The sequence below is a fragment of the Oreochromis aureus genome, linkage group 14, assembly GCF_013358895.1.
Source record: "Oreochromis aureus strain Israel breed Guangdong linkage group 14, ZZ_aureus, whole genome shotgun sequence".
Classification (NCBI taxonomy): Eukaryota; Metazoa; Chordata; class Actinopteri; order Cichliformes; family Cichlidae; genus Oreochromis; species Oreochromis aureus.
Window position 1 is genome coordinate 28,648,717 of NC_052955.1, and position 26,810 is coordinate 28,675,526.

Here is a 26,810-nt window from a genome sequence, read left to right on the forward strand (position 1 = left end):
AGATATTTGTTTCTTTCACCAGCTTTTTCCTCTTTTTTTTTTTTCTTCCTTTTTTTTCCCCTTTTCTTTAGTCCGTCCGTTCATATTAACAAGCTCACCTTAGATGTAAAGCTTTTTTTAATGTTATTTGTTTCTACTGTTTGGAACTAAATCTTATTATTTCTGTTAAATTTCTTGTTTTTGTGTTGGTTATCAGTGATCTGTTCAGGTTTGTTTGGACTGTATAGTGTCAGAAATGACTCAGTATAATAACCCCTAATCATAACCTCAATGCTTTTTTGCAGATGAATGAATCCAGGCATTCCCAGATTATTCCCAACGCTTCTTTATCTGATTTACCCTCACAGCATACTGTTTTAGCCTTTCATGCACTTAGTTCAGCTGACATGCTATTTATTTATTTTTCCCTTGAAGACCGATTTCAACATCCGTATTATAGAGCAGTGTGCAGAGCTCTCGGTCCACCTCTCGTTTGTTTATGTTTTGCTAGGAAAATTGGAAATAGGTGCAGGGATTTAATGAAACACCTGCAAACATACATGGAAATACAGTATACAAGACAAAAACTGTCCATTTTTTACACATTACTTTTAACTGACTTTTAACCTTTTGTCCACTCAGCTCTTTAATTAAATTAAAACTTTTGGGGGCTTTTTTATTCCCTCGATTAGTTGAGTTTATCCAACCATATAACCTCTTTATAACCTCTTTATACTGGAGAAGTACTCCACCCACTCCGCCCAGTCTGACCCACTGAGTTAAACAACAACTTAAAAATGACTCCAGAATCATCTGCTGTTAGTTGAGACAAGTTCAAGGCGTAAATTAAAAGCTGTTTGTTTTTCTTTTTTCTTCTTTTTTTCTTTTTTTACCCAAATGTCTTCTGTGGTTTTCCAACCACGCTCATCCTGAGAACTTCCTGCCCTATCCTTTCTGTTGTGTGCAAAATCCCCTCTGTCATGTCCACTCGGGGTTATAAAAAGCACGAACCAGGGCAACCTGATAGCACTCAGCACTTTTAATGACATGTTTAGTCTCATAACAGCGACCGAGTCTTTCATTTAGAGTTTAGGCGGATTAAATCTCCGGGGGAGTTCGTCTGAAACGTCATTCTGTGTTTTGGTTTGGGTTGAATCGTAGCCTCAAAGCTGCAGCGAAAACAAAGGAGTAAATAACACGATGAACACCAGCGGGAGTTTTTATCATCTTTTATCTTCAGGCTCCGAAATGTCCAAGATGCCAGCTCCCGGTCCCTGAGCTCCCAGAGGACAGGAGAGGTTTTTCATTTGAAAGCTGGCGTAGGTAGTAATCTATGGACCAATAGGAACCATAATTAGTGCTTGAGGAACATTTCTGGGGCACCAGCTCCTCAGTTGGGATATGCAGAGTGAGCCACAGAGTGACACCACATTGTACGCATGTTACATAATGAAGGCCTTAAAATCAGACTGTCTGTCTGCCTCATCCTTCCCCTTTAATTGTCCGTACTGAGGGCACTCCTGCTCTGTATCTGGATATAAAAGTGCTTTGACTGTTAATGGGTCGGTGTTCTCCTTATTTTCTATCAAACTGAACTGCCAGCTTTAAGGTTGCTTTGGTTGAGTTTGCAGTCCTGTTCCTGGTGTTTTGGAGGAGTAGTAGAAGCTGGATGTTTAACTAGTCTGATTAATCCTTGGGCTGATTTGTAGGAAGTAAATAACCTGCTCTTAGTGCAGAAGGCCTGTCCCCCAGGCCTGCGCGATCTTTTAATTCCGTTTGGTGTCACGGCAGCTTTGGAATTCAGGCAAGGAGCAAGATCACGGCCTTTGGGCACAAGCAGGAATCAGCAGGGGTTTCTGTAGACAGGCTTTTTTTTTTTTTAATCACGCCGTCTTCCTGCCTCTTTCTCCCTCGTCTTTTGTCTTTGCCTCCTTCTGCTCCCCTCCGCCGCTCATTGTCTCGAGTCCTCGTCGTCTTCTTTGACATCCTGCGATTCAGAATGCGCAGGAAGTTGTCGAGTGATATCCGCATGCATGTGGCATACATGCAGACGAGCACGAAAGCAAGACCATTAAAGGCGCTGAGGGAGCAGAAACGGCGGGTGGTGGTTTGTGGCCTCATTGCGCTGGCTGCGTGGAATAATGGAGCGGGACGTGAGTGGCGGGTTAGTGAGTGGAACAACGTGCACCGAGGAGTTTCTGGTGGCAATAACAATGGCTCTGAGTTACAGGTTGTTTTGGAGTTCCCTGCTGAGTTTTACGAGCACGGTACAGTGAAAGGAGCAAGGTGGAGACGGGGTGCTTGTTTGTTTCAGTTGCAGCAGAGGTCAAAAGTCAGACTGGACGCTGCATCACTGGTGGAAGAGCGTGGTAGGGAAATTGGGCTGCTTCAGCCACCTGTATTTTAATCGTCGGCTGTGGCGTAAGAGGTAGAGCAAGGAGGCTCTTCTAGTCTTAGTCTGCACGTCAAAGGATCCTTGGCCAAGATACTGAACCTGATGCATTCATCAGAGTGTGAGTGTGTGAATGTTAGCTTAAAAGCACTTAGCAATAGGAAAAAGAATGGTTGTATGAGTGGGTGAATGAGGCTTGTAGTAAGAAAGCGCTTTGAGTGCTCAAACAGAGAAGAAAAGCACTATAAGAGTACAACTCCATTTACTCCATGTGACAAACTATGTCATTGACAGATTTTCTTCCTTTCAAATAATACAATATTATCATATAATGCTTTCATAATAACAATAATAATAATAATAAGTCCAGAGGTCCTTCCCTGATGGTCACCATGCCACCACGAATACCAAATGTCAGAATGAAAATGAAAGCTTTCTTTTTAACTGCTGACACAATAACAAAGGTCTCCTCAACACATAAATATCTGAGGCTGAAAATTCCCTGCTAGTCTGAAGTAAGCTCATCAAAGCTGGGCTTTCTTGGCATTATCTGGCTTGACCCAACCTAAAACCCCCGGTGGAAGATGACAGTGTTTATCAACTTTCTCTGTTAAGCCGGACTTTCTGCGTCATTCTCGGTGAGCGCTCACATAACAAGGGGCATTTCACGCATCATATGACTCTTCCTCTACACGAATGAGTCCCTGTGAGCGCTGCCTGCTCCAGTCAGAGACGTTATCAGATGATGATGGAGATAAAATCTTTAAAGAACATCAACTATACTATAACTATAGCAGTCAAATGTCACACTGTTTCAAATAAAACGAGGGGGGTGATAATCTCAGGATTTAACACTCAGAGCAGTAAAAATAAGCATTTAAACTCGAGTTAATGTATTTATTTTATTGCTGAGTGCGCTCTCGGTGCCGATGTTTATTTCTAGTGTGGTGGCTGCTCGTCGAAGCTCTGAAACTTTAAACCGGATGCTTTGAAACATGAAAGGTTGCTGCCTGAAGCAAAATAAAGGAGCCGTGGAAATCGCTTTGGTTTGTCGGCAGATCAAAGTCAACTGAAATTTATTGATTGAACAGGTGCTCTCGGTGAGAAATACCATGAACGTTTTTCTGATCTGTGCTCAAGCAGCTGCAATTCCAGCAGTGTAGCAGAGACCTGGCAGCAGATTGGACTCGAGTATAAAAACATTTATGCACTTTCTGTATCACCGGCTGAATGCATGCACGCTTCAGTGGCGATGTTGTGCACAGTTTGCTGAGCTTAACAAGTTGCACCTATAAAATGCGTTCCAGCACTTAAAACCGAGCTGTAAATGAAGGATTCATTTCCTCCACCTGCTCCTGACCGGGGTCAAGCACGTGTTGCCACGGTGACACTGAAAACTCTGGCTTTAAGCTCAACGTAGCTCGCTAACCCAATAATCTCGCTCCGTGGCAAACCCCTCTGATTCAATTTGCAAACATCTGCTTCAAAATCCCAGGTTACTGATGTACAACATATAGACATGATGAAGTGGCTCCAGTCTTTTTTAAAACTATCCTGTGTCAATAACACCTTATGTTAGCGCATTCACATGATAACACACCACAAACGCCTGTGTTTTAATGTCTTTTTTTTTCCACTGCGAGAAACAAAGATATTCCAGGAAAAGTGTCGTGTCATAACACTCGAGTTCAAACAAGAGACATTTGGAGGACTTTAACCCCTGACGGTGTTTTGGCTTTGCAGACATGGTACAACGACCTTTTCCAAGCCACACCTGCTTAAAGAGATATGACACACGTTTTCTAATATGTCATATGGCTGCTGAGTAGGAAGTTTAACACAAATAATCAGCAGGTTAGGTGAGCCTTTGCTCTTCTTAGTCCTTAACCTTTAGTCAGGAAGGTGCAATGTGACATCACGGTTCATGTGGACTGTGAGAGGTTTACTGGAACAGGAAAAAAGATGGCACATGATGTATGCTGACAGCACAACCCAGCCAGCCCGTATTGAACTGCACTTACTCAGCAATCCTAGCCCACATCTGATTTAACTGCCGAAACACCTTGAGCACTTTTACATGCTTCATACGGCTAAATTTAAACAATGACTGAAACTCGGAGATGTGTCCTTTTAACGCTGGTTAGACTGTATAAAACAGAGATGAGTGTTGCTGAGTCAAAATGAAGACAGAGACAGAGTGGGACTGCTGTATGTGAGAAATGCTCGGCGATGGGCCCACGCCGTACCAGGAAGTGAGGAGACTCGGTGGAAAATAGCCGGCATTGTTTTTAGACTGACTGCTGGGGAGCCTGGAGGTTTAATGCGCACACCCGATAGTCTAATGAGTAACATATTGATTATTGTGGCTGGCCTGGCCTGGCCCTGGTTGGTCAGCTGTGATTGAAAGCCTGGCCTGGATTTTAAAAATGGATCCTGTGGGCTCACTGGCTGTCTCCGAGTCTTCTGTCGTGTAATCCCAGACTGTCTCGTTGATGTTGGCGGTTGTACTGTGCTATTTTTCATTGAGGATGAGTCTTTGTCACTCTGCCTGGATGTTTTGTGTTGTTGTTATTGTGAAACAAAATGAATTTTGAGCCAGCCCAAAGCCTGCATAATGGTATTACACGATTGATAAGAAACTAAGGGCACAGATTCGCACACACTGCCCACTTTATACAATCTACTTATTGGCATCAGGCTGACACTTCTGTATGTGCGGCTGAGTCCACACTTGGTCCTTAAAATGTGAATTGAAGTTAATAAATATGCTGTTTGTATACACTCACTGGCCACTTTATTAGGCGCACCTGTGCGACGGCTCGTTAATGAAACTATATAACGAGCCAATCACGTGGCCACAACACAATGCATTTAGGCATGCAGACATGGTCTAGACGAACTGCTGAAATTCAAACCGAGCATCATCCCGGTGATTTAAGTGACTTTGAATGTGGCATAGTTGTTGGTGCCAGACAGGCTGGGCTGGTCAGTTCTCTGGGTAAAAATTGACTTGTTGATGTTGGAGGTCAGAGGAGAATGACCACACTGCTTTGAGCTGATAGGACGACAACAGTAACTCTGATAACCACTCGTTACAACAAAGGTATGAAGAAAAGGATTTATGAATTACTGATTGAATTAATGAAGCTTCTGTTTCAGTACAGAGGCTTAGTTTACGGGATTAGTAACACCCGCATTTTACCTGCTGTGTCATGTTAAAATGGTATCTTATGAAGGGTCTGTTATAGACGACTCTCCCAGAATTTCTTGCGTCCAAAAGGCCTGAAACTTTAAGCTGTTGTGAAGCTCAAATCCTGCGGGCTGACACAGAATAACTGAAGACTCTCAGAGGCACCAGATGGGGGCATCAGTTGCCCAGGATTGATCTCCTGGTGGACGCTGAGCTCCTTTCCCCCACTTTTCACCTTTTGAAAGTTGCTTTTTTTCCAGGCTTCACCATCACTGTAGTCAAAGTGGAGGATAAGGCTTTAAGGCAGTGTGAAAAAGTCTTCACTCCTTTATATGAAGGATGGAAATATAGGGGCTCTACAGTATAATGTCAGCATAGTTAAGTTAATGAGTTTTCTTTGTACATTTTATCTTTGGCTACATTTTATCTAAGTGTCTGTTGTTGTTCCCACATCTTCTCTTTCCTGCTTTTTCTGATCTTCACGGTGAGGAAGATGATTAAATTTTTTTAGGGGAGGTAGGGGAGGGGTAGATGGTCTTTTGGCTCCTGTAGCAGTTTAGATCAGGTGATCATCTGTTACCCCTACTAGTGAATGGAGCAGCAGTGGAAGTTGCAAACCCCAACCACCCCCACCCCGTTTTTTTTCTCTCCCTGTTAGGACCCCCGGCGGTTCCCCGGACCCCAGTTTGAAAACCTCCGTGTTTGAGCCATCCCACTCTGCAGGCTCCATGCTACTATTGTCTAACAGGAGAGCGGGCTATTTGCAAAATAAAGGTAGCCTCCTGCCTCGGTGTTTGCCCCTACGCGGGCTGATTCATGCGAGCGGGGTGATTGTCTTTCCTTTTCCCCCTTTTAATGTGAAATGAGCGCCTATCGTTAGCGGTATCCTCTGGGTTTTTCCTCCCAGACAGCTTGAGCTCCTCGCCGGGTCGGATGCTGGAACTCCTCGCCGATAAGAGATCGCGCAGGGCTCGCAGGAGAAAAGCAGACTGGACGCGGAAGGAAGGAAGCAAAGGAAGAATAGAGCAACATTTTAATACCAAATCGGGACTCATGTTGAGCTAACGGCCCTCGCCACCTCCTCCCCCCTTCTTCTCCTCCCAAATGCATTTGTTGCCTCAGTCGCTTTCCCGTTACTAATTACTGCGCGTTAGAGAGAGCCAGCAGCTCCGAGGATCCCCCGCTCGCCGTCTTGGAAGGACGATCATGGATCTGAGCAAAATCGTAAGTCCCGAAGAGCCGATCGGTTGTCTTTATGTGAGCTAAGGACTGATACTTAGAGAGAGAAAAAAGGAGAAAGCGACAGATCCACGGGTTTGCATGTTTTTGTGGAGGTGGGGGTGGTGTCCAAGAAGTCCTCCTGAGCGCACCACACTCAGCAGGGTGAATACATGCAAGTTGGGCTCGGTGCAAGCAGGGACTTGCTCTGTCTGCTGTTTACATGGCAGCTAAATGCGGCCGTGGGAAGTTTGGGTTTTGTTGTGAAAGCTAGGAGGTCTCCCGTGGGTTTATTCCAGGGGTTTGCGAGCTGCTGTAGTGAAAGAACAGCTGCATTTAGTCGGGGAACTGGTGAAACCAAGAGTCAGAAAGCGCACGATTGTGTTAATGCAGCCTACTCTCTGGAGGCTTCACATTTGTAGTGCAAGTAAATGAAGCCATTCACACATTTGGCTTTAATATAGTGTGCTTCTGAGACCTGGAAATGTCTCCTGTGTTGACCAGAGCACTGTTTTTGCTGCAGGTTAGTGGAAAAAGTTCTGCAAGCGTGGTTTAAATGTGCCATGAATGCCAATTACAGGATCTTATTTACAAACCTCAAGGCGAGTCTGAGTGTGTAGTTAAAGCTCTATAACACAGATTCAAGAGACTCAGGGCTCTAAGGGTGAATTTAAAGTATAACTTCTTCACAAGCAATGATGGTTCCAAACTGGCGATCGATGTGGAGTTTATTCCACATTTGCCTGTTCATCTTCCTTTGACTCAGAGCGATGGGGATGATGCAAAAGACGTGTAGCTTGGACTGGTGAAGCAGGTGCACAAGAAGCCTTTCACAGCCAGTGTGGATGGAGGGGTTGCACTTTTAGCCTTTTGTACAGAAGTGTGTGTGTGTGGTGTGGGGGGAGTTTGATAAGAAAGCCCACTCTCTAGTAATCCTCAACCAGGTTAGACTCTCAAAAGTTTATGGAGGAAAAGCACAGCAAGAGCAGATGCTGTAAAGATGCACCGGATCCTGACGGGCTGTCCATAACTGAAACGGGAAAATCACTCTCTCAGCTGTGAGGAAGGGAAAGAAAAAACCTCAGCCGCCCACGTGAAGTCAGTCACGTGTAGACATGGTGTAGGTGTAGCGATGGAAAACCTCCTAGTGCATCACCATTCAGTTGCATTTAACAGGTTATTTTAGCTGAACCTCTAGAAAAATTGGGGAAAGTATTCCCATCAAGGCTTTTCTACATGTTGTTTCTGCCACTGTGCGGTGGGTCTTGCAGACTGTGCATCACCGGTAATCTGGTGATGCACAGCAGAGATGAAATGCTGAGGAATGTGGCTGAAGGTATGCAGGGTGTGTTGTTTAGAGATGATGACATGATGCTGATGTTTGGCTGCTGTGTTGTAATGTTTCGATGAGGTGTTCATGCTTGATTTAACCCATCTCTGTGCAGTGGAGGTGAGTACAAGAACCTAAACTTAAACACTGATATTGGATTTTAGGGTCTGACATTAGGGTAAAAAATTCTGATGGAGTTATAGGCCAGTCTGTTAGCCCTGCGACCGACTGGTGACCTGTCCAGGGTGTACCCTGCCTCTCGCCCTAAGGCAGCTGGGATAGGCTCCAGCCCCTTCAGGACTGCCTTAATTCATCATGACATAGATTAAACAAGGTGCTGGAAACATTCCTCAGATTTTCCTCCATGTTGGCACGATAGCATCACACAGTTGTTGTGGATTTGTAGGCTGTACATTCATGATATGAATCTCTTGTTCCACCACATCCCAAGGGTGCACTATTCGATTGAGACCTTGTGATTGTAGAGTTCATTTGAGTACAGTGAACTCACTGTCGTGTACAAGAAACCAGTTTGAGATGATGTGAGCTTGGTGACATGGTGCTCAGTTGGTACTAAAGTGTGCCAAGAAATTACCACTCACATCATTAGACCACCAGCAGCAGTGGGAAAAGTTGATGCAAAGCATTATGGATCCATGGTTTCATGTTGTTTACACCATCGTCTGAATCTCTCAGCAGAAATAGACTCATCAGATCAGGCCACATTTTTCCAACCTTCTATTGTCCATTTCCGGTGAGTCCGGGCCACAGCTTCCTGTTTTTAGCTGACAGCAGTGACACCTGGTGTGCTCTTCTGCTGCATCTGAATGTTGTGCATTCAGAGATGCTCTTCTGCATACCTCGGTTGTAACAAGTGGTTGTTAGAGTTACTGTTGCCTTCCTATCAGCTCGAGGCACTGCGGGCTTTCTTGTTTGACATCAACAAGTCATTTTTACCCAGATATCTGTTCTCTCTGGATATTTTCTTCCTCTTTTTTCCCAGACTTTAGAGATGGTTGTGTAGGAAAATCCCAGAAGATCAGCACTTTCTGAAATACTCAGACTAACAACCACAGCACGTTTAAAGTCAATCAAATGACCTTTCTTTCTCAGTTTGATGCTCAGTTTGGACTTCAGAATGTCGTCTTGAGTTTCTCTACATGTCGACATACCTTAGCGCACTGAGTTCATGGCATTTGATTGGCCAATTAAAAACTTTGTGTTAACATGCAGCTGAATGTTTGCCCCATTGTTGCATCAGCTGAAGCAGTTCGTTTTAGATAAAATAAAAAAGAAGCCACGGAAGCAAGATGATTGTGACGCCTGTTTATGTTCAGTTACTGCCGTGCTGTGAGGTGGGGTGGGGTGGGGTGAGGTGCACAGATGTGGCTTTTACTGATGCGTCTTCATGATGTCACCATCCTTCAGGAAGTTGAGGCGAGGCCCTGAGGCTTTTTCACACAGAGCTGCAGAAAACCAAAAACCTGCCACGGGGATGAAGGGCTGAGAGTTTAATTGTGGTGGAGCCCGGCCTTCGGCCTACGTGTGACTTTAACCAGCTGCCACCCTCCACCTCTGCCCTCAGCGATGAACCCATTGCTGTTAGGTTGCACGCTCCAAACATCCCGGAGCTGTATGTTTGCATGCTTTTTAATGGGCTCTTATGAGACTGCAACATCCCGCTGGGCTTATCTGCATCACCCATTGCCCTGTTATTAATGGGACAGGAGATACTCGGTGCATTAGGTGGAAAACAAGCTCCCAGTTACAGCCTCAGGGGCCTGCACATGACTGGCAGCCATTGTTACTGGGCTGGTGGCTGGTTTCACCTTCAGTCTATGATAAAATTGTACATTGCATTCCAGATTCAGCTCGCTGGGTTGATAATGCTTCCTCAGTGCCTGCAGTGACACCTGTGCAGCATGCATGGGTTTGTAATTTCCCTTTTTTTTTTTGCTCCCTGCGTGCACATAAGAAAGAACTCTCACTCTGCCCTCTTTGCATCAGTGCAAGCCTGAATTTTGAGAGATGCGAGGAGGCTCACACGGGAGCAGATTTGCACGTCAGACGCGACACATAAAATGGTCCTGAAACAAGCAACACAGAGGGCTCTGTTCAGACCGGTGACCTTTTCAGCCGGGTGGAGTCGCTCTTGGAAAAATGTTTGGGCCAAAAACACTTTTCCAGTTATTATCCAATTTTTTTTCAATGGATTTGTAAAAAAAAATAAATAAAAACTGTTATTTCATGCTGTTGTGACCTCTGAGGAGGCTGCTTGTTTGTGTGAAATGCACCACGGTAAGGCGAGCTCTCAGTTTCACCGCGTATACTTTTACTTGTGCATGTTGAACCATGAAGGCTGTTGTTTTATTTTCGAGGAAATAGGCGGATATTTTTAGTGTGTGAAACCTGAAGTCAGATACCGAGTGCACCGGAACCATGCTCATCGGAGGTATAGTCCAAAAAAAAATGTTTACACCACTATGTCATACTGCTGTAATCTGTGTTTTTAAACTAAACAGTTGGATTAAGTCATGTGTGTATATGTAAAAGGGAGGTTTCATAAGAACAAACACAGAAAGGCTCGTCTCCAAATCTGCACTTCCCCTTCACGTCTTTGAGCTCACTGGTTTCGTTTTCCAGCTGATGACTTTACTTTTGGGTTTACTGTAATCTTTAAAAAAATAAGACATTAAAGTCTGGCTATTTGAAGCCAAATGTAATAAGAGGTGAAGCCTGGTTAAACATTTTTGCACAGTACCGTGTTCTCCAGGTATGACACCATGTGCAAACTCCAAAGGTTTTTAGAAAGAGATAAGAAACCGTACAAATTTTGTTCTTTAAGCATTTTTTATGTACTGAACTGGAGACAAAACACATTCAGTGAATATCAGACTTTTATTGATCAGCTGAGCAGAAAATGCTATTCACAGTGTGCGTACTTCACATGTAAGTGTGCAGGTGTTTGCAAACTGATGTGTGTGCTTGATAAGTTGTGTCTAAATATTACGGTCTATGAAGCGGGGAGAGATGGCATCTTCTTTTTAGATTGTTATTTCAGGTCATCTGTTAGCGATCGCTGACTGCCCATTTTTAAATATCCGTGTTCCTAAAGGTCTGAGTGTATTCACACAAAGACACCTGGAGGGGATCTGGCAGGAAATGGAGACAGAGCGAAGTGTTTGGTCTCAGCTACTCCCTGTCTGGCTTGACTGAGCAAGGTTTTAGCTGAAGGCAGGGGGGTGCTGTGGATTGGGGCATTTTTCAGCAGGCAGGAAATGGGCAGTGGAGGGTGTGCCAAGACAGGAAGCCTGACTGAGTGCCTGCAACCCCCCCCCCCTTCTCTCCTTCACCTCCACCCCTACAGCGTCAGCCACAGTGACCGTGCCTCCTCTGCCTCACCTCAGCGTTAACAGGGCTGTTGCATTCACAGCCTGCACGTTTCCTGTTTTCATTCCTTCCTCCATCCCATCGCTGTTTACCCTTTTTATAGCAGAATAGCCGGACTGGTCTCAGCAGCAGCTTCAGCCTCGGCCTCCGAGCCATCCGTCTTTAATTTAGACCACAAGCTCAAAAGGTATAACAGCAGTTTGGTGTCTGCTTTGTTGTTTGGGAAAAGTGACAGACTTGGTGAAAGCATTCTGGGTTCTTGTCCCCTGGTGGGTGTGCTGAGAGGTTAAATCAGAAGGAGGAAACATTGCAAAAGGAATGGGAACGCATGCTGTTAAATACAGACATGCAGTCCTTCTTAGCTGTGCCTTAATGAAGGTTTTAAGACCAGAGGCTTCACTTGTTGATATCATGCCAGAGTCAGAATCACTGGGAACATGGTTGAAGCTAAAGCCTACTCCACGGCCTGTCATGAGTCTCTCCTCCATCCACACCTAAATAACTGCTGTCAGATAATCATAGTACCATAACTTAAATTAATCACTCCACTCCCATGCTAAGGATGCCTCCTCCTCCTCCTCCTCCTTAACCGTGAGACTTTAAATCCAGTGAAAACAAGTGTTGCCGAATTTACTCTGCCCCTTCTCATTTGGCCCTGCCGAGGTTTTCCACAGTCATTTTCTCATGATTGAGCATCACTGGCTTTGAGTTATTCTCGGCACTAATGCTGACATGAAATGTGCGACAGCGCGCCAGAGACAAAAATATCCGAGAGCGCTGTCTTTTCTCTGTGACCGTTGTGAAGTGACCACGATAAGATGACATGTCTCCGGGACTGACATGGGAATCAAATCGCCCAACATCGCTTTTTAGTCACATGCTGTTTGGGAGGCCGAGGGTTGGGGAAGGGAGTCGCTCAGCGAGGGCCGTTTCGTTTAGCAGGCAGAAGATGCTTCCTCTCTTTCTCCCTCTTGGTGCTGTGCGCTGGGCCTTCAGCGGACGCAGCCAGACCACGATCAGCATATCAATGCCGCACTTTCCACAGAAGAGCTGATTGGTGCTTGCCAGGCCCGACTTTGCGTGCTTTCAACACTGTATCAATAACACTTTGTTTGAAGGCAGAACTGTGGAAAAGAAGATGTTTCTGTAGATACCAAGAAGCAGAAAGGACTTCTGTGCTGCATCGGCGAGTAATTGATTGATGGCTCGTTATGACTCTTTGCTTCAGGGCGGAAAGGGGAAGCGCAAAAGATGCCGGCCCCCTGCAGATGCAGTGACGCAGGTTCCCCACTTTAAGGACTCTCTCGGGGCGGATCTTTGCTCCTCAGCTTTATAATCACTTTCCTCTCACCTGTGATTTAATTGCTCGTCATTTGACTTTGTCAGCCGGTCCGAGTGGCTGCACTGCGAGGGGCTAATAGGCCACTGATTTATTGATGCCGGCAAGCCGCCTCGGCCAATGCCAGGAGATCTAGGCAGCTGGCACTCTCATTCAACTCTAACACAAAGTACAAAGTCTCACTGTGGGCTAATTGGGTCATCCTCATGTGGGAACCAGTTGCACTGGCGTTTACTCAATCATCCCTTGATTTTTTTTTTTCTTGTGTGATTGAAAGAAAAAGAGAAGCAAAGCGAATTGTCGATGTTATAACTTACAGCTTCGATCCCTGAAGGCTGTGTTAGCTCGCACGCAGATCACAACACGAGAGTGTCACAATTTAGTGCTTGTGACAGATTAGCAGCCAGTGACCATGACAGGAAATGCTGAAAAAGTCACTTCCCTCATCAGTAAAATGTAAAGCAGTCGTGGCTAAAGTGTAGACATGTTGTTTCAGTGTTAAGCTTCACTTTGAATATAATATTTAGAAATATGGGTCGTGTTTAAAAGACGGAAAAAGGTGCAAAACACAAGAAGTGTGTATAGATTGTATTCAAACTCTTAAGTGTAAATAAATACAGCGCTATATGTTCATAACTGCTAAACAGGAGTGACAATATTATCTTAATTTAAGGCTTTTTGTGTTGCCTTTGGACACATTTCAGGTTCCAGCCTCCACATGTAAAGCTTCAAATTCAGTCTGTTTAATCCCAAATACTCACAGGTGCATCAGTCTACTCAGCCTCAATGTTTCTGGAGAAGAAATAGCTTTTTGAATGTGTTGCATCACTGAAAGCCTTTCTACAACCATTCTCTGTATCAGCCTCAGGTGGTGCAAGGAATCAGGGTTTTGCAGCTGCATGGGTTCTTTTTTTTTTTTTCTTCCTTTTGTGCATGAACAGAATCTTCAGGGTTGTTTAATAAAAAAAACAAAGAAAAGTATTCCAGTAATCATAAAGTTCCATAAAATTCCAGATTCTGTCGTCAGACCCGCTGGTTTATTTGTAAACAGGAAGTCTAACTTTTTTTTTTTAAAGCACATGACTGGTTATAACTCACTGGCCTTCCTTTTGTGGACTCTATCAGCAGACGCAGGCTGTTTTCACGCGTACGCTTTTCTAGATCGTATCCAGCGGTGCGTGTCAGGATGCAAACATCCGGCACCGACCTTTATCCTTTTTAAAAAAACAAAACAGTGTGCCTGTATGAAAACAACTAGCCGGTGGTCGTCATGTGTCCCGCCACGTGCCTGCTCTCCCCAGGCCACGCTAAGGGTGTCAAACATAAGGCCCTGGGTCCTAAATCGCCTCAGTAAAGACTCCTATCCGGCCCACTGGACAACTTTAGAGTGGATAGATTTTGAACTTTTCTTGCTGCAAGTTTTACAGCTTTTCCTGTTGATAAAGAGTCCCCACCCATACTGCACCCAAAGTATAAGCGCACTTTCTGTTATCCACGTCTGTCACTTATCACCTTTATGTTTTGTAGTGGTGCCTGTTCGCCATCGACAGGACTACGACCTGAGTGCAGAGGGGTGGATGCTGTGCAAACAGCCACCAGCTCCTGAGTTCCTCCTCGTCCTCTCATGATCACTGAATCACTCCTGTGACTGAACCAAACTCATAAATTAGATTTTTCTCAACAGTAAACTCGTGTTTGCCTGCTTGCTTGCTTTCACTGCTGATGATATGTCACTCAGAGTGACGGTGCGTGTGGAGGTGGCGGTCTATTGTCTGCCGTTGTTTTGACAAGCCAGACCCACATTCTTCTTCTCCAAACGTCATCTGTTCCAGGATTGTGGGTATGAAGAAAATATTTTCTAGATGGGCTCTCTCGGGCCTTTTTGTTTTCTTCAGCAGTCTGCGACACCTGGTAGCGTTGTGGAAATCTGAAGCAGATCGAGGTGCACGCACCCAGGTTGTCTTTGCAAATGTAAATAAAACTCGATGTAAACCTAGAATATTTATAGAGTCTAGTTATCTGTCAAGCTCAGTCACAGGATGCTGTCAGAACATTGTGCAATAGAAGATAACTCGAACATCAACATGTGGTGTATCTGCATGATCACACAGAGACAGACTAAGAAGATATGGAGCCTTTCATTCACCGAGGTCAGCTCGACACAGAGAAGATCTTAAAATTTTCCATCACTTGTTTGCCAATCCTAAAGAGACTGAGAGAAATCCCTGCTCCCAGATCATTCCTCCTTTCATCTCTCCTTTCCCTTCCCCATTCCAACCTCCTTCTACCCCGCTCCTCCTCCTCCTCCTCTTCCGATTCCTCACAGTAAACTTCCAGTCCCAGCGGCTCACATACTGGAAGAGGAGGAGCGCACTCAGAACATCTGTGGGAAGTGAGATTATGAAACAGGCCTCCCGTCCTCTGCTGACCCCATCCCCCTCGCTCTCTGCTGGAGATACCCTGCAAACGATAGTGTCAGGATACGCTGCCCTGTTTGGTCGTGTGTGCGGAAGACCGGCATTTCAGGCTCCGTTTGAGTCAGCTGTTTGGATGTAGAACTTTTCCCAGTTTTGTTTTCCCCTCGTGTTTTATGTCATCCAAATGCTGCTTCACGACACCTCGCCTTCACAGAAACTATCTGAAAAACTCGGAAGTGATGTGGGTCCTAGATTTATATTTATTTGTACTTGCAGTTTTTTCCTGGTCAGCTGCCAGCTGCCATAACCTAAAAGCATCGTGAAAACTTTCACACAACAGCAGCGATCTCTGATGTTTACCTGTTTTTCTCATCATGAGTAAATGTCCGCACATCGGTGGTCTCCACAGGCTGAGTCAAAGAGGAACTCCACTGGCCAGTTTCCACATCGCAGAAGGCGCCACCGAATACGTGAAGATGTTTTGATAGTGAACTTGATTGCACAAAACCGGTTATGAGTCAGGTTATGTTTCTTAGATCAGCAATGTCGAGGGGTAGAGTTAAAAAATTAAAAAAAAAGACCTTAGCTGATGCGTCAGGCAGTCGCATGATGACAAAATTAGCCAGTGTGTAACGTTGAAATTGGGAAATTTAGCATAGAGGATATGAAGGAATGAGATGTCTAATTGTGCCTCATCGCTTTAATCACTGGTGCTATAAACTCTGTTTTAGCTATTCTTCCGGCACCATCGCTGGGTGATCATTTCAGTTCCTGTTTTTAATTTCTGGATAATTTCAACATTCTGGTTTCTGACCAGGCGCCTACGAAACGAATTGCTTTCCACTCAGAGTCAAACTGTAAACTTCAGTTTCAATGAGCAAGTGTTTTCCTGCTAACAAATAAAACTAAAACAATGAAAACAAACGAGGCTGGATGTAGGAAGTGTTTTATACCTCGTGCTTTCAGTCTGTGTAATGCAATATATCTGTCTGTCACAGAGATCAGTTATTATCACTGTTTATTTAATTTTTATGACTATTACTCATGCTACTGCACTTATTTGGCGTGGCTGTAGCTCAGGAGGTAAAGAAGGTCTAATGCAAATTAGATCGACTACTGAGAAGGTTGGTGTTTTTATCCCCGGCTGCTCCAGAGTGCATGCCAAAGTGTCCTTGAGCAAGGTACTGAACCCCAAAGTTGCTCTCCGATGTGTTGTTAAGTGTGCATATGGATGGGTCAGTGAGGCATGTTGTATAAAGCACTTTGCGTGGTCAAGTAAGAACCAGGTTCTTTACCATTATTTGGTTTTAGTCTGTTGTTAGGTGGTTGCTAAGACACGTGATGACTTTATAATATAATAAAACACCTGATTTAAGTTTGGTGCCTGTAATTCAAATGTGTATTGTATTGAAATTAAAAGGATGCAGGTGCGTAAATGCGACAAGTGGGCCATTCTAGCCCATTGGTAGGCTGTTGTTAGGCAACACAATGAAGTCACAATACCTGCTATAGATGAGGTTTGGTTGGTGAGCCCCTGATTGTATGTGAGGAGTTACTCCTACTGTTGTTGACGTTATTAAGGTTGATGGCTGTAACAAAATAATTTTCCAAATATGGGATAAATTAGGAATTTTTCATCTTATTTATTATTTGCATGTTAGCATGGTACCATTAGCTTTTAAGCTGTGCTGTGCAAAGTCCAGCCTCACAATCTGCAAGCATTGCTGGACACCCAGGCTTTGTTTTATTAAATAGTGGTTATGTTTTTAATGCTTTTCTTTGAATAGCACTTTATTAATTTTGTAGTAGTTTGTTATATAAGTTATCTTAGAGCATGTTTAGCATTAGCCTCATTTTCACCTTCCTATGTTACAGAGAAAGAAACCCAACAATATCCTGTATAGAAAGTTACAGTTGAGAGAAACGACTCCCTTTTAACTGAAACGAAACCCCAAGCTAAACCACGCTCGGGATTGGTGGCTTCTGCCTCAGCTAAGAAGGTATACTCGCCACTTTGGTGGGCCAGGAAGTGCAGACCTGAAACATGTAGAGCCTGCACAAAGGTAGGCTACAGCGAGAGAGAGAGAGAACAAAAAGTAATGGGCTGTAGCAAAGAAATGCATGGAAAATGGGAGGCCCCACAGCAGCATATCTAAATGATAGCCCTGAACCATGAGCTTTTAGCTAAAAGGGAAGTTTAAGAATGAGAGGGAGTGTCCAGAGTACCCCCTGAAAGCCAACAGTGTGCCATAGCACAACCAGAAATTAACACCATCCAAGCTACCGGTGGCAGCATTTTCAGCTGGGTGACGGTGGCACACTGGGTTAGAGCAGAAGTGAAAAGTCAGAACATTTTTCTGGTGGTTCTGCGATTCATGTCTGATGATGCTTAAAATTTGAGCTGAAGTTGGAGGAGCTTCAGGTTCAGTCTGGCCAACATTCCTCAGTAGATTTCACAGCACAGACAGATACTCCCCTGCTTATTCGCACGTGTCTGGTTGCTGGTGCCGTCTCATTAAATCTGTCTGGTTACAGTCTTAATGTTAACTGTGTTTGCTGAAGAGTAGTCGGTGGTGTCTTTCTGTCTGTTCTCTATCCTCTGCAGATGTTGCAACTGTTTCCTGCTCTATTCGTATATTTGATGACATCTAATCCTGTGAATTAACACAAACACGCAGGAGAATTTAAAAAAAAAAAAGCACCTGCACCGTTTCAGCTCTTCTTACATGCACCGTCACATGTCTGTAATTTAACTTGCCGACTGCGCTCCATGCTGAGATTTGGCAGCACACGCGTCTCTTTCAGGCTGCGAGGCTGTAGATCCTCAGCAGCAGAGAGGAGGCCTCTCAGCTGCTGCCTTGAATACCAACTCTGCAGAAAATGGGTCAATCAGCGCGTTATAAAAAAAACTTGGGCTGCCTCTCATTCCCCAGGTGGTTAGAAAAGGGAAAAGGCAACTTTCTGAAAGGTGGAAGGATGTCGAGTTTTAAAATGAAACACTTGACTTGTTTTTTCTTTTTACTGTGAGTAAAAAAGCTGTGGGCTGATTTATTTCCTCTGCTTCTCTCCCCTCTTCTCTTCTGCCCTTTCTTTACTCCTCTTCACAGGCTGTCAGCATCAACAAGGCCATCAACACACAGGAGGTCGCTGTCAAAGAGAAGCATGCCAGGAATATCCTAACATAATGTGTGTGTGTGTGTGTGTGTGTGTGTGTGTGTGTGTGTGTGTGTGTGTGTGTGTGTGTGTGTGTGTGTGTGTGTGTGTGTGTGTGTGTGTGTGTGTGTGTGTGTGTGTGTTTGTTTGAGGAGAGGAAGAGCATTTGTTTTGACTTTGTTGTGTGTGCAGGATCGTCCTTCTGTAGCTGGAGGGCTGTGTTGGTGCAAAACAGCTAATTTTGTGTAACCCCTTCGTCTGCACGTGGCCCTGCTGCGGAGCTAATTTAGTCATGTGTGAAACCAAACGGAAAGCTAGACGGACATATTTCTGTTTTATCAGACAGCACCAAACGGCTAACATCTAAAATCCTACACAGAGACGGAGCTAAGCAAAGGCCTCAAACATCAAAAAAGAGATCATTAAAACATACACACACAAAGGAGATGCAACAAATATTAAAATATGAGTTTTCTGTATTAAGATTGGTAAATACTTAGGCTCCGCCAGGCTCCGACACAAACACTGTAAGCCCTGTGATTCTTGACTGCCGCTCTCACCCTGCATCTTGGGGACCCATCATGAGAAAGGTGCCCATACCTTCTGGGCGGCAGTCAACCGGCTTCCTCTCTCCAGCAATGCCGTGCTCTGCTGGAAGTTCTGCCACGTCTTCCACAAGCTGCTGCGGGATGGGCATCCGAACGTACGTAAACACGAAAACTTTGTCTCCCTCTTATTGTAACTGTTTGTGTTCTGGTACTCAATGTAAAGGATGTGTCCCCTCTCTTTGTTTCCGTTGTTGTTTCTTCAGGTGATAAAGGACTCCATGAGGAACAAGGCTGATTTAACTGATATGAGCAGGATGTGGGTAAGGATTATGTCATCTCACACAGTCATAAGTCTAATTTACCGCATTTTCCGCACTATAAAGTGCACTTAAAATCGTTTAATTTACTCAAAAATCAACAGTGCGCCTTATGTATGAATTCTGGTTGTGCTTACTGACCTCGAACCGATTTTATGTGGTACACGCTTTAAAAAAAAAAAATCTGTCAAAAATGTTTTAGTAGCTACTGTAGTCAGGAGCCTCTCGGAGTAATCTGGGTCCAAAACTCCGTCCGCTTCAGGTCCCAAAGTCAAACGAACACTGCAGCATCACTGAGAGTTTAAAAACTGCCTAAATTCGTTCATCTTTAATAAGATGATCAGCGTTGCTGCTTTACCAGGTGTAGCAATTAAGTTTAACATCCAGACATCCATGAAAACAGAATTTATGAAATTTAACGGAATTAGACGTTAGCAGGAAGTTAGCTCGCTAGTTTCCACCTAAACATGATATAGCATGTTCTGATTGAGAGACTTATGAAAAAAATTAAAACACAGCTATGCTGCCATTTCCAACATAAATGAAGGCAGAAAACTAAACAGCAGTGACTTTTGTAGGATCACTGAAATTGGACTAGCTGGTGTATAATGATGTGCTACGTTACCTCAGCAACACAGCTATGTTAGCATCAGAGATGGGCACGCGTTACTGTAATCTGATTACTTTTTTCAAGTAGCGAGTAATGTAAGGGATTACTATTGCAAAAACGGTAATTAGATTACCGTTACTTTCACGTAGGAACGCTGCGTTACTAAAACCGTGATTTTTTTTTTTGCGAGAATGTCTCATGACAGTGACGTAAGCGAGTGCGACGTTCGTGACAACAGCTGTCTGCAGATCAACAATGGATAATATATCAAGTGCGGGAGAAAGTATGAGCGTGCATTTAAAGCGTGGAAGTACTGACCTTATTTTGAGTTTGATTCCATAAAAAGTGACAAAAACATTAGTGTCCACTGTTCACTGCGTGGGAAGAAAACTTCTTTTTAAACCCCTAAACTTCCAGGCAAGCACCGAGTGCGCTACGACGTAATGTGAAATTCACAGAGAAACTCGCGGATTCTTCCACTGACCGCTGCGGCACACCTGCACCAGGGTAAACCTCCGCCTAACCCAGTCCTGCTTTACAGGTGAAAATAGAGCAACAGGACCGCTAGTCTTTGATTTTAGTTATTTTCTGTTGTGTTTTACTTGCATCTATTTGAAAGAGTGAGTGTAAACACAAAAACATATTTTATTTTATGTGCTAGAATGTGCAGAAAATAGGTTTAAATGTTAAACAAATTTCTTCCAGTCAGAGAATGTTGCATATAATTTAATTTTTGCTTGATGCATAAAGTTAAAAGATTAAAACTAATAAAACAAGTTTTAAAAAGAGACGTTTCCATTTGATTACATTTTGTATGATGGATTATGCAGAAAAAGTAGAATTGGGCTGAAAGATCTATCGCTTTATCACCTATTCAGGTTGTAAATCGTGTTTTTAAAAAGTAACTAAGTAATTAATTACTTTTGAAAATAAGTAATCAGTAAAGTAACGGGATTACTTTTGGGGGGAAATAATCAGTAATTAGTTACTGATTACTTTTTTCAAGTAACTTGACCAACACTGGTTAGCATAACATTAGCACAGTGAAGCTGGAGGATGAACGCTAACTTTTTTCCACTTGATAAAAGTTAACTTGAGGGTTCCCAACGGTTAGGGACAAATGCAATCGCATGCCAGGATGCTGTAAACGGACCAAACTTCAGTCAGGAGAACAACTGAGATAATCCATCAACAATACGAGGTTAGTCATTAATATACTGAAACAACTTGGAAATAGAGCAGCTGCGAGATAATTCAACATTAATGAATCAATAGTACAGAAGTGGAGGAAGCAAGAAGAATGAGTTGAGTAAAGTTTGACTTATCAGACTGTTTTGTTTTGCTTAATGCGCCTTGTGGTCGAAAAAATACAGTAATCTTCTTTAGTCATAACTTTTATTGTAACACTAAAAAGGAATTGAATAAAACATGATATGAATGAAACATACACATTATTAAAAGGTAAATCAGAAGTCAATGCAATAGGAACAAATGTGACCATTTAAACTAGTAAGCCATGTCAGTATAGCCTGGGGTGTTACTCCTGTATTTACAGTGGCTCCATAGTGTAGTGGTTACACATATGCCCAGCATGTGAAAGGTACCGGGTGGAGACATACACCACTCTGAGGTTTTGTTAGGAAGGGCATCCAGTTTAGAAATCTGCCAAATCAAATATGCCGAGCTTTCTGCTGTGATGACCAGTAATACTACTCTCCAGTAAAATTTACAGCTGCTGTCATAAAAGATGTGATCTGTCTTTACTGAACCAGTTTTGTATAACCAAACTGTCTTCCGCAGCTATATGAAGGATGCCTTATTGTTATTGCCTTTAAGTGTCATTAAATTCTAGTTACAGTAATTAATGTTATAAATCATTCTGTGATTTCATGGTTTTCTGACAGCTTGGCATTATCGTGCAGCTTGGCAGTGGCTTGTGAGACCACTGCATTTGTTATGTGAAGACATGAAACATTGTGTTTTATTGTCTCCTTTATTCTGGCATCGCAGTTGTGTGTGCAGGAGTGCAACGTACTGTAGAGGTGCTCAGTAAATGAACAAAACAAATCCTGTCAATTAATTTACAGAGGCAGTAGCTTTTTCGCTTTACTTCCTGAATCACAGCAGAGCTTAAAGTGCTTTCAGAGTAGATTATTTTCTTTTTAAAAGCATGTTGAGAGACCAAGAAAGCCACAGAAACAATAACGCATGAGTAAATAAACAGGCGGAAGAGTTATTAGACATATAGTGCTCAGGCTATTTTTACAAGGTGTTAGATTAAGCACCAGATTAAGTTCACATGGAATAAACTAATGTAGCGAACCTCAGGCCAGGTGAAGTACTCACTAAAAAGGCATTAACAGGCTATCCAGGTGGGTGTCGACTTGTTAAAATGATCTTTCTAGGAGTTTAACATATACAGGTGCGATTTTTGCTGATTTACTTGGATTTTGTTCATTATCAACAGAGTACAGCTGCCAACTGTCCTCCTTGCTGTGGTGATCATAGCAGATCATATTCATCATCATTTGTTGGTACCCTGCTGCCAGAGTGTAGTGACAGACATAATGGACAAAAGCCACATGAGCTCATGTTGCATCATCTACCACCCTCATGAAACAGTAATGTCACCGAGGCTGGTGTCGTTCTGGTTTGGGGGATTTGTGCTGTCATGTGTTTAGTCTTGGTGGTGTAGTTAAAAACCAATACTGGAGTCTCAAGTTGTTTCAAAAGATTTTCAAAATAATTTCATTTGATAATATTTGCATTTATCCACCCCACTGACTTCCCTCTCCGGTTATCTTGTAGGAAGCCAGAGATACATGGAAAGAATAAATAATTTAGTTGACCTGAATAGGTTTGAGCACCACTGTTAGTGTTACTGCTCTTTTAGTTAACCAATAACAACCGAAAGAAAACACGAATGATTAAAATGGACAAGAAATATCTTCCTGGTTGAAAAAGCATGGATGAAAATTGTTTCCTGACATTATGGATAAAGAGATTATTCATTTATCTATTTATTTATTTAACTAAAGATAATTTGCTAAAGTCATGAATTAAAACTGGAAAATTGTCATAGCTAGCTAACTGTGTGCCTCAACAGTTAAATTATTGTTCAGTGGCAGAAACAAACTTACACAGTTAACAGCTGAAATGACATAAATAGCTAAGTATTACATTAAAAGGTGTAAATTGTCATAGCTAGCTAACAATTATAGCGAGCTAACATAGCTAGCTTGCCAGCTGAAATATACTCATTAATAAATATAGGTTTTTGGATGAGCTGTTCAAGTTTTTATCCAACAGTATAAAGAAAAAAACAAATATACAAATAAACAGATGAAACTGGAAGCCAAAAAGTGTGAATAAACTGTTGAAAAGTATTAGTTAAATTGGCTAGGTATTGTTATTGTTAGCTAAAATTCTTGCTAATGGAACATAACAGCCTAAACGTTAGGCTGAATAAATCCTGAATGTACACCCAAATAACATATGCAGATATATGTATTATAGCGTTGATGAAGCAGTGTTGTCCATCTGAATGGGGCGTGGATGGAAAATGCTGGGAACCACTGATAGAAGTGAGCAGATTTCTCTTCATTATACTGATGCCGGCAACTCTGATGAAATGCAAGTGTAAACATGTGTCAACTGCAATACATTTAGCCACAAAAATCTCAAGAGACACTCCTAAGTGATTACTTGAGCAACAGCGACTGGGGTGGAGGTCTAAGATATTCCTTATTACACTAACTCAATTTTGCTGATGTCAGTAGGGAGGAGGATACAGGAAGCGTGGTCAGTGGGACAAAGGTTGTGGCCTCTTTCTTTCCTGTTATGTCATTACCACCATCATTACCACCATCACTCACAGGCTAGAGATATTCTGTTTCTTCCTGGCACAAGGATGTTGTCAACTGGGTTTTTGCATTCACCCGTACACTGTGAGAGTGACCTTACACAGTGTCCCTGTGACCTTTAGAAGGAAGGACATGGGGACACTGTTTCTCCTTTGTTTCCTTGAAGTTTCTTCACCTCCTCTTCTGTCTTTCTACATCAGGGTCACCTGAGTGAAGGCTACGGGAAGCTGTGCAGCATCTACCTCAAACTGCTCATCACCAAAATGGAGTTTCACATCAAAGTGAGTTGGCCTGACCTATAAAACCCATCACCACTCTCCCTCGTCTCTCATTATCTTTGTCTCAGACTCTCCTTTTAGTGCCAGCAGGTCTCTGCGGGTGGCTTCAGAGAAAATTCCAGCTTTTACACTAATGGCCTCTCAAGAATCTGTAATGTAGCTTTTTTATGAGACATCTGAGTAGAGTTAAGGAGGGACCAGAATACAGTGCCAGTGCTGTCCCAGAAGGCGTGGGTGTTTTTTGTTTTTTTTCAGCCAAGGTTGAGGTTTGTCACCTGGAAAGTGACAAACATGCATATGATGCATGCCTATTAGTATGCATATTAATTCATTATTAGAAACAACTGCTCTAATCAGTTGTTTCTATTAAAAATGGATCACTACGTGTAGATTGACATTGCTATTTCACTACATGTTTTTATATTGAGTAATCGAGTAAAAGTAGTAGGGTGAAAGTATAAAATAGTGTGAAATACTCAGGGGGTGTTTCAAAGTAAAGCCTTGTCGTTTGTATCTTTTGTCCTGTCTCCCTCACCTCCAACCGCTCGTGGCAGATGGCTGCTGATCCATGAGCCTAATTCTACTGGAGGTTTCTTCCTGTTAAAAGGGAGTTTTTCCTCCCCACTGTCACAAAGTCCTTATATAAGTACAACTTATTTGACTTGCAGTACTCAGACTAATTCATGAATCCTAATTTAAATAGCAGATTGCTTTTTACAAACATCAGATTGGTCTGGTAAATAACCGTAATCGTGACATTTACATTTCAAGCCTTTGCCTTTCAGAACCCTCGTTTTCCAGGAAACCTTCAGATGTCAAACCGACAGCTCGACGAGGCGGGAGAGAACGACGTCAACAACTTGTGAGTGTGGCGAGTCGCTGCTTCGGCTGCTCGTATTGTTTTTGTTGGGCAGACAGGACCGCTGTGCTGGCCAGGCCCCAGTGTTGCCTTTTTCACAGCTTTGTGGAGCAAAAGTGTGAAATGCAAAATCCTTCAGTTGTTACCGGACAGTCACACACGGATAATATGTGGCTGTTCATGGGGATAACCAAAAGGCTTGTTCTTTACTTTGACACATACTAACACATATGTGTACAGAAGATGTTTCATTTGAGGTATAGCCTCCACTCAGCATGATGCAAGCAGTCTCCCATCTGTGCATGGACTGCACAAGTGTCCGGATCTGTTGTTGAGAGATTGCTCTGCATTCCTGAATGAGTGCAGGCTGCAGCTGTGCAGTGGTTACTGGTTGTGGCTGGCCTTTGATGAACATTTTGATGTTCAATAGCAGACATATTGGGAATAAATGGTGGCTAAGGAAGTGCCTGGATATGCTCCTGATCCGGAGAGAGATGGTCACGTAAGCCAACAGTCCTGGATCGGTATCTGCTTCTTTAATGCTTTGATAGTAATAAACCAGACGTGTTTTTGTTTGATATTTTTCCCCCAAAAAGGAGCAAAAGTTTGAGGAAAAGCAGAAAAAATGGAAAGAACTGTGTAAAAGAAGGAAACCACTCGTCTGTAGGTTAAAAGAAATCTAATTTTATAAGTGCTCTGTACCCATTTGTTAGATTTGCCATCGATGTTGTAATCTGAGGCGTGTATATCAGTGTCAGAGCCATCTCACGGACGCGAAGAGGTTTCAGTTGTCTTTTATTAGTTTTTGCAAGCCATGTGGATCTAATCAACATGGGCAAAAGGAAGACATGAAAGGGCTGTCATATAAACACAGCAAACACTTCATTTAGGGTAGTTTACCCATAATTATTCCTTTCTGGGCTTTTTGTTATGTTTTGTTTTCTGCTGTTTCGAGGAGATTCCAGGAGAAAGTTACTCTAGGAGAGCTTGACAGAGCCGTAGAAAGTCCTTAACTCATCAACGGGACCCGTATCTGCTCCTTTGTTCGATGAAGATCCTGATGAGCACTGCTGGAGCTACAAAATGACCTCTAGCAGATCGTTGGTGTGAATGTCTCTGACCAAACAATCAGGACTTCTAGAGGGTCCTGTACTCACTGCCAGCACCGTGGAGTCCAGGTGGAATTTGACATAGAATACCAGAATTGGCAGGTCCACCACTGGAGGTTTTCACAGACGAGAGCAGGTTCGCTCTGAGCACATGTGACAGACATGAAAGAGTCTTTAGAGGCCGTGGAGAACATTATGCTGTCTGTAAAGTCATTCAGCATGACTGTGTTGTTAGTGGGTCAGTGATAGCCTGAGGTGGTGTATCCATGACAACAACACCGCCATTAGGTATCAGTAAACCTTGGATCCATTGTCAGACCCTACGCTGGCGCAGTGGGTCCTGGGTTAGTCCTGGTACACGACAATGCCCAGCCTCATGTGGTGAGAGTATACAAGCATTTCCTTGAGTATGTTAGAACTGATGCCATTGGCTGCCCCTCATGGTTGCCTGACCTAAATCCAATAAAAACCCTTGGAGACGTTATGTTTCAATGCCACCAGGTTGCACGTGAAACTGGTGCACTGCTCAGTGATGCCCTGGTCCAGGGTGGGAGGAGACCTCCCCAGGACACACCATCCATCATCTTTATGAGCCTCAACATTGTCAGGCATGCAAACAAGCATGTGGGGGCCATACAAACTAACGAGCAACGTTATGAGTTTCTGCAGTGACATTTCGGTAAAATCCCTGTGGCATAATGTTTTTGGGGGGGGGGGTTTTATGTGATTTCGGGGTGTTTTTCAGCCCTCTTTAGGTTGATCATGTTAATTTCCATCTAACGACGTGACATCCATGTGTTGCTAACACATTATCCAGT

At 43.3% G+C, this 26,810-nt stretch overlaps 1 protein-coding gene across 2 annotated transcripts in view; it reads left to right on the forward strand.

Moving 5' to 3' along the window:
- The window catches only part of hip1 (huntingtin interacting protein 1), a 55,170-nt gene that overhangs the window by 5,520 nt on the left and 22,840 nt on the right, over positions 1–26,810 (forward strand). The window contains exons 1-6 of one of the 2 annotated variants that reach the window (XM_039622274.1): positions 6,297–6,785; positions 18,363–18,426; positions 18,969–19,111; positions 19,220–19,276; positions 23,947–24,027; positions 24,810–24,886. In XM_039622274.1, coding sequence (XP_039478208.1) covers positions 6,768–6,785; positions 18,363–18,426; positions 18,969–19,111; positions 19,220–19,276; positions 23,947–24,027; positions 24,810–24,886 — 440 coding nt within the window. In that variant the 5' untranslated portion in view covers positions 6,297–6,767. Of the gene's footprint in view, positions 1–6,296; positions 6,786–18,362; positions 18,427–18,968; positions 19,112–19,219; positions 19,277–23,946; positions 24,028–24,809; positions 24,887–26,810 lie in introns of those variants that run through there. The other variant, XM_039622273.1, reaches the window with a different exon arrangement.